Source organism: Priapulus caudatus, unplaced genomic scaffold, assembly GCF_000485595.1.
Source record: "Priapulus caudatus unplaced genomic scaffold, Priapulus_caudatus-5.0.1 Scaffold23, whole genome shotgun sequence".
In the NCBI taxonomy this organism is placed as follows: domain Eukaryota; kingdom Metazoa; phylum Priapulida; class Priapulimorpha; order Priapulimorphida; family Priapulidae; genus Priapulus; species Priapulus caudatus.
In genome coordinates, this window is record NW_014577084.1 from 860,872 (window position 1) to 869,711 (window position 8,840).

The 8,840-nt window shown below is 40.3% G+C and overlaps 1 protein-coding gene across 1 annotated transcript in view; it reads left to right on the plus strand.

The window, feature by feature from the left end:
- Positions 1-2,319: 2,319 nt before the first annotated feature.
- The window catches only part of LOC106813184, a 22,304-nt gene continuing 15,783 nt past the window's right edge, over positions 2,320-8,840 (plus strand). Inside the window, exons 1-2 of the mRNA XM_014817254.1 lie at positions 2,320-2,334; positions 2,548-2,709. Coding sequence (XP_014672740.1) covers positions 2,320-2,334; positions 2,548-2,709 — 177 coding nt within the window. The remainder of the gene's footprint in view (positions 2,335-2,547; positions 2,710-8,840) is intronic.

Here is an 8,840-nt window from a genome sequence, read left to right on the forward strand (position 1 = left end):
TATACATATATATATAGTTTAAGTGGTGAACAGTGTGACGGTATTTGTCAAGAATCGCCAGAGGGTAATTTGACAATATCGCTTCACTAACCAGTCACTACAGGTCGATGACGTTAGGCGTGCCAATTGGAATCCTGTCCGTTTATCATTGTTATTGCGTGCGGTAGACCTGTCGCGCTGCATTTCGCTGTTTGTTCTCCCCTAGGCTTGTGAAAGACATTCTAAAGAACGATGTCAATGTTGTCATAAAGCAATTGACACCATTGTTAGTTAATGACACCAACGGCGTTTTATATTACACTTTATAAGCTTCTTGTTATAGTTAGTTGTTGGTTATCGAGAACTTGATAAGTAATGCTGATTCTAATCGGTTGTATATGTTGTTGTGATACTATGGTAAAGTTTGTAGTATGTATGTTTTAACATACCATATATACGCTTGCCAAGTTCATAAGCTTGCTAAAATGAGTTTTGATTTGCTATACAATTAAAATATAGCAACAATTAATGTTATGCATTTTTAAGTAACGATTTAAAGGTATGACTAACGGGTATATGTCACTCGTGTTTAAACAGTGCAATTCGGATTAAGTTTCAATAACATAATAAGCCTTAATTCAAGTCGAATCGAATCGAGTCGAATCGAGTCGAATCGAAGTCTGGTGTGATTTAATGGTAGAGCCACATATTGCGTCGCTGGGAAATTACTACTCAAACTTTATTTTAGTTACTTTAACCAAGTGTACTGTGTACTTTGCGTGTATGTGCTTGTAAACCAATGCCTGTGTCATAATTTATTAACCGGTTTTTCGATCATAATTTAAACACTTATCGTTTACACTTACCGAAATACATGTGATTTCTTATTTTTAGTCGATCCGTTTAACTAACTTTATCATATATATGCGTTTTCGAATTTCAGCGTGATTGATGGTTGACGTTCCTGAACAGTTTCCAAGCATAATGTTTCCTTTTTGGCCGCTGCATATAGTTATCACGCCCACGAGTCAACATGATTATATTGCAAGCCTTGCCGGCAATGGCCACCCCGCTGACTGCCTTGAGAAATTTCAGCAAGGGATCGAGAGGTCGGCTTCCTGCGGCCGGATGCTTGCTGCGCAGCTTTTAACCATTCTAGAAAGAAGGCGTTTCGTTGGCAACGTTTCAACACAAGCAATTATGGCGTTCTTAATAAACAGTTCATTAGTAGTGTTTCGTGCGTGGATTGAAGGAGGGCCACGGGGAACAAATAACTGTAACAAGTAGTCTATAGTCTAGAGACCAACGCCGAGAGCTTTCGCGGACTGGGAACAGCTCGCAGACTTAAAACAAAACAAAAGCTAGCCGAGTGCTGCTTGTGATTTTTGGTTTCAACGCTGACACAAACATATTTTTTCATGGGTGCTGGTGATTTGAAGTAGTACTGTTTACAGCACGTGGCTATTAGGTAAAGTGAAGCCATTCATCCATGGCACGGCATATAGGAGAATACTACGCATTTTTGCAAAACATCGCTTGAAAGATTCCCAGTATCGCAGCTGATAGAGTCTATAGACACTAATTGCTTTGCCAAGTTGTCTTCTGATACCATAACACACACAAAATATAGTGGATGTGCAAAGATTCTTGAGCGGAGAACATGGATAGAGTGTAGAAAAAAGCATCGCAAAAACTATTACGATTTATTAACCTTCGGCGGAATAAAACAGTCGTATTTGATTTGAAACAGCTGTGATGTTTGTGATCGTGCAACGTTTTTAGTGATTATTATTTCAACTCTAGCATACTTGTAAAATTGATCTACTTTTCCTATTTAGACGCGGTGATATGTCTAGAAAAACAACCCTGTCAGCTGTTTACCAATCATACATCAAAAACGCTTGTAAGCTATAATCTGCTACTTGGCTTAGATACATATCAGATACACATTCCCTATTATTTACTTCTGATACATATCTACCTTTATATCAAGAGCTAATAATACATATAATAGCTATATAATAGGTATTATTAGCTATTGTTTATATGCATTTAGTCGCGTGTCGATTAACAATGATTGTGGATGGCAGTGACTCATTTAGTTAATTCGTTTCACTAATCGCACCTACCGATTCCGTTTTCTAACACTCTTCCTGCACCTGGTAAGCGTATCGGCTGTTCGCCTTTTCACATTTAATGCATTGTTGTAGGATAGATATCCAAGGACTAATAATACAATATTATTAGCTCTTGATATAATTAACGCAGGCCGGGCGTACGTGAGCCGGACTTTATAACTAGTCATTTATTTTTCAGCATGTTAATTGGATTTTTTCATCCATGTCATTAGTTGCCGTTTGTCAACAGATATAGCTTCGTTGGTCGTGACGTGCAATTAAGCCTACGTGGATTTCCTCACGATTCAACGACTTCATATATTACATGCCCTTGAACCACAGTAGTCCGCGGTTCACGAAGAATCTAGTCTGTAAATTGTCATCACTAGATGATGTTGATCATCTTTATTATGTACTCAAATCAATAAAGTAACCATCTCTTACTTTTCAGAGCACCGGAGAAGAGGAAGATGGAGCGAAAATTGTTACGGTTGAAACAAAGCAGAACACTCAGACGAACGAGGTTATATCCAGTGGCAACGTTGAGACTTGCGAGGTGAGATGCGCGCTCTCTGAAAATCTACGCCAGATGATCACTGGCTCATGTGCTAAGGTATTGATAGCCTTCATTATCGGATTACTGACTTCCATGTCATCGTAAATCTTTCGTGTGCCATCTGCACATCGGAACTGGAAGACTATTTATATGCGTCTTCGCTTCTTTCACTGCAGAAATTCGTTACCATTGGCTCAGATTTCTCTAGAAGATGAGATTTGCCTATAACATGTTTGTTTTACACACCTCTAAAATTAGGATCGATGCGTTAGTGGTGCGCGTACACTACATACATATATATAATATACACGTATACAGCGTATTTTAGATGTGGTGTGATCATATATATAATATATATATATGAGTATGTACTACCCCCCCTCCGCCATTATATATATATATGATGTGATCAGTGTTTACTACTGTACTCGGCAGACTTGGGCAAATATGTTAGTATCTTAATAGGTGACGTGAAACTTTTGGAGCTAGTCTCCAACGGCCAAGTTTTCGATTATGTTGGTTTTATATAAAACGGTTTTATATAATTGGTATATACTACATCAAAATCTGTCTGTGGCACGTACGGTAGGTACGTTTAAATTGTGGAGGCTAATCTACATAGTCATTAATATAAACATTCTTAATAAAGCATGTCTGTTGTCTGAAGACATATGCATAGTATAACGAAATGATTAACATCATGCCAAAGGTTAACTACGCGATTATTCGTATAAAACCTTTTTTTACAATTAGTATATATAGTAAATAAGTAAATCATTTTCGTTGACGTTCGTTGAGGCCTTCGTTGACGTTCTCTACTTGATTACTAATACGTTCGTAGTAGTCAGAAAACAATCGTACCCGCCAAGGCCTTCGTTGACGTTCTTCTGGCGCTATTGTTTCTCATGGGATCATCATGAGCTAGATCAGTGGCATGTTTTTGTGCAGCTGTGTGTACATTTTAGAACCTACCTTATTTGTAATTCGTTGTCATAAATTAGTGGACAGAAATATCCGAACATGACTATGTTCAATATCAAATATCATCAATTGCTTCCAACTCTCAATTGCCCACTCCACCTTAAGCCTTAGATGAGCAGTGACGCACTGCGCCCCAGCTGAATTTCTCATGAGTGTAGTGGAACAAGGGAGGAGAAGGCAGAGATAGTTAGAATGAAGTAGAAGTGAGGGGGAAGACTGAGAATTGAGTTTTGACAAAGAGAAAGGGTTCGGGCATAGAGGCGATAAGAAGGATGAGGAAAATGAGAAGCGGGGAAGAACAAAGGAAATGTGAGATGAGTGCACACGAGAGGTAAACCCTACATTATGTACTCATCTCTTGATCTCGCCGTTTCATCCCAGGTTCAATAACATTTCTATTTGTGTGCTAATGTCTAGCCATCTTTGTCTTGTAATCATTGTATATGCGAGGGCTTAGTGTAATTGCCACTTTCTCTGCCAATCGTGCAAAGTTCGAAACCTTTGTCTGAGAGCAGGCGTATTATCTGGTACACGCAGTGCATGTGGGTCAAGCCAGAAATGCTCTCGGTATATTTATTATCATTAAACGGACCACCCGTATTGAAAGTCACTTTACAGCAACCTTAGAAGCTGACACTAATCTTGCTTGCGTGTTCATAGTGAAGGTTTTGTAAAGAAAGGCCAGATTATCTGATTCACTTTCTTGACATTGTACTGAGAACTTGGTTAAGCGAGTAAGCCCATCGGCCTTCTCGCACGAGAACGCGCTCCTATTTTTCGTAACTGCGGAATTCTTGCTTGACGGGCGCGGCGAGTATATATACATACATACATTCATGGCGAAGTCGGGTGTTAGCCATTTGTTTACCCTGGCATGTGAAACAGTCGTGCATTTGTTTACTGTTGTGCTAAATACTAAATACGATCTAGCTGAGAGCAATTTTGAGCTGCTCTGGCCTCTATTGAGCCATGAACTTGTAGACGTTGTTTTTTTACAACAGCTAGAATCTACTAAAGCTTTACCAATCATAATGTATGTAATTTCTGCACACGGATCATTATAAATGCAGGGTCGCTTGGGGCCACTTACTATGCCTGATATAACTTATACAGCACTAATAATCTATATTTATAGTATAGTGTACAGCGATAGATTTTCACTAATATACATGATAGTTAATTATGTGTGAATATTCATTTGTATATCATGCTGATAATAATTAAGTTATAGGGCGATAACTTCAGCTACTATATGACAAAAATTTGCGTAGAAATCGAGTACCAGAAACGATCGAATGTCGTACGAAGATCAAAGCGAAATAAAAACAACCAAATTTCAAAATCGGCTGGAGTTTATTGCATGTGGGTATTAAACATTTTATGGAACTAGTAAATTGTACCATCATTCCTCAATTTCCTCGTCAACATCACAAAATATTTGCGCAAATTAAAAACGCAACCAACGTAAGCACATGCATGGGCTGTCAGTCTGTCGTAAAATTTATATGACTACTACGGGTCAACTTGACAGTCAGTATATGGTAGGTTAAATTAGATTTCTTGCTAATTAAATGAGCGGCACCGTGCACCTTTGCGATGTCACGTGATATACATACAGGCCTACTGTTATCAGGAATGAATATAAGTTAATTGTTTTCATTCACCCTTGGCACGTATATTAAATTACTCGCGTTCTTGATATTTGAGCAAGCGGGTGTTGCTATCCCCCGGGCGTGGAGGGAGGTCACGTGATAACGTTGACGATGACGTTCAAAATATTAAGACTAACGGTAACTCTAACTACAAGACCTCCAACACTAACCCTACACTAAATATATATATGTCGCAGCGCTATATATAGGCATTGTTATCCACACAAATTAATCTATGGTGTGGGGACAGATATCATGATGCAAAAACCCTAACCCTAACCCTAACCCTAATCCTAACCCTAACCCTAACCCTAACCCTAATCCTAACCCTAATCCTAACCCTAATCCTAACCCTAACCCTAACCCTGACCCTAACCCTAATCCTAACACTATCCTAACACTAGTGCTGCCACGTTGCGGTCACCTCCCTCCACGCCCGGGGGATAGCATTACCCTTAAGAAAGCGCTGCGCCTATAGAAAACTCAACGAATGTTTTTCGTGTAGCGCATTCTTAGAATTACGTAAACTTCAAGACTGCATGCAACATACACAGTTGAAATGATCTTTTTATACCGCGTGAGTGATCGAGGCATAGGCATAACCAATACTATTATATATACTAGAGTATATTACTTTATAACGGACAGGCGCACCGCGTCTGTTGTTTCGATTGCCAATGGAATGAAATGTATCATCAGGTCACGACGTACATGGCGTTTATTATGAGCAGCGATCAGTAGGTACTTAAGCACGTATATTATGTAGTGTTTGGCTCTATTAGTTATACTAGCTCAAATATTCGCGTGTCACTCATTGCAGGAACGACTGACCTATTCTAACGTGCAAGCGTAATAATTTCTCACTAGTAGGTTAGAACGTGTATACGTGGACGCGCGGGCGGTATGGTCTCATAGGTTCGGGGAATGTGGTGATTGTTAATGCCCCCACCGGAACCCTGGCTTAGAAGTGACATTCACGTGCACGCCTAGCTACTGTTCGTGATACGTTGCATTCCAAGCCAAACATAGTTGACAGAAGGTCTTTCACCACGTTGTATCTCTGTCTGGATCTGCCCGTTTTTCTTCCTTTCCTCCTCGGCCGAGCCAGGCAATTTCTCAAATATATATATATGCGTGCGCTCGTGCGTGCGTGCGTGTATGCGTGCGCTCGTGCGTGCGTGCGTGCGTGCGTGCGTGCACATACATGCACGTAAGTATGGCTCCAGCTTGCGTGCAGCTAGACTGACTCCGTGAATCGTTCCGAGGCAACCTAGCGGACAGCGATAAGTTCGGGCGAAAGGGTACGCCATTCTTCGCGCGTGAGCTTCTATTGTTATTCCAACTGGGTCAGACAGACTGCGGTCGCGGAGATCCGACTGATCTAGAATGGGCAAGACACTAGTGGCATTCATCGTGCCATTGCCCAACCAGCTACGATAATGATGTAGCTAGCAACTAGCATTTGCCGGGAGGCGTTTTGCGGCTGGTTATATTATTAGGCTGGCTATTAGATGTACTTGGCTAACAAATTCTAGCGCCATATGACACACTGCCTAACACTGTTTACTGCTATTATCTCACTACGTGAGCGTATTCTGCAGAAGCAAAAGGACTGTGCATAATGTGAAGCATTCTACTGTAAATTATTTTTTCTCTATGGCATAAAAAGTACCAGAGAGGAAAGTAAATTAAAGGGCCTTTAGTAGCCAATGAACTTCATTTTTGTTGGTCAAGGACATTTTGTTTTGATTCGGGCAGCAGATAAGTCGTGTTACCTTGGGTGTAGCGCACAAATATTCTTAGCCACAAGTAACTATACACACGTGCGATTTTTCCACGAGTGAGGGTTTTTCGTGTATATATATAATACCGACCGTCGTATACGTACCGACACATCCACCCACAGAGACCCCCGTGGATGAAAGAGTAAACACATGAAACAGCTAGGTTGCTAGCGTCTGCGGCAACTGTACTAGAGCTACTAGGTTGCGAATTTTTCTTGCTTTACTTGATTTCATCGTGCTGCAATTTTCTAAAGACCGTTTTAGTGTATGTGTGATATGAAAAAGCCATGTTAATGCTATTAGGAATGTTTCATGTAGAGTTACAAAAATTGTTACATTGTTTTACACCGCGCGGCGTAACTGGATTGTCGCATGTTGGTCAGTGGGTCGTATCATAGAATACTTGTGTAACACATGTCGTTTCAGCCAGATCGTTCAAAATTATTCAAAACTAGTAGCAGGTTTATTAGCATGTGGGCATGACTCGTTATATTTTATGGCCGTAAGCTACAGTAGTAAAGTCAGACTATAATTGTAACTCCTTGTAGTATATATGTTACATGTGGTATGTTGTGTATTGTAATTACGGCCTATAGTTACGTGCACCATAGAGATTCATTCAGGGATTATAGACCGACAGAAAAAACATGGCGGCATGGAATTTAGCACAAAAATTAGGCAAAGAAATAAGTTCACTCAGAAACAGACATGAAAAAAAACAATTTTTAAGATGTCTTACTGAAAGTACTGTATCGTGAGTGTATCTTTTCTTTGGACAAAAACACAATACAAGACATCAGTGTAGTATTTAGAAGTAGTTTACTATCAAAACCTCTTCTATTTCCTTCTCAAAGGTGCTATATTTTATATGGAGGTCTTGCATGAAATATCTCTTAACCAACCATAGACCAGTCGCAGTAATCTCCTTACCTAAATGTTCCATAGGATTACAGTAGTTGTATTCGGGAGCGTATAATTTACCTATTTTGCCTGGGGGGGGGGGTGCAAAGCCACGTGCGTGTTGTGTTCTGGGAGGGTGACCGCCATTGACCATGTAATGTATATATATCAACATATTTCTCTGTATTGCCCGCCCCCTCGCTAGCTACGGCACAAAATGCGCAAACCAAGGTTCACTGTGTTGCAAAACCAAATCTGTATCGCTAATAGCGTTACCAATGGAATTTGCTGATATCAGCGTTTCGTTTATTACGTCTATATTATCGCTGGGGTAGGTCGTAATAATACTACGACGGTCTTTGGTTAGAAATTTAGGCAGATAAGATCAGATCTATGTCCCCCTGACCTCTGTTTGACCTGGCTCGTTTAGCTATTTCTGACTAATATATATATATATATATATATATATATATATATATATATAATATATAATATATATAGGGGTTAGGGTCTAGGTTACGTCAGAAATAGCTAATCGAGGCCAGTGAAACAGCAGGTCAAGGGAGCCATAAACCTACGAGCGAATTTAAATAGAGTGTTAATCTATATGGGTAATGGCCGCCTCATAGAGATATATTTGCATGCAATCAGACAACCTGTTAACGGGCACGGGTACCAGGGGGTTTCCTTCCATCCCGCATCCCTCCCCCTCTCCTCTTGCCTCCCTCCCGCTCCTCTCCACATCCTCCCTCCTGCCTCCCCCTCCCTCCCCTGTCCTACTCTATCTCCCTCCCACTGAAACACCTCCAAGATGCCGGTATATTTTCATTTTCTTTTCTTGAATTCACTTAGTTTGCTCTTAAGTTTTGCG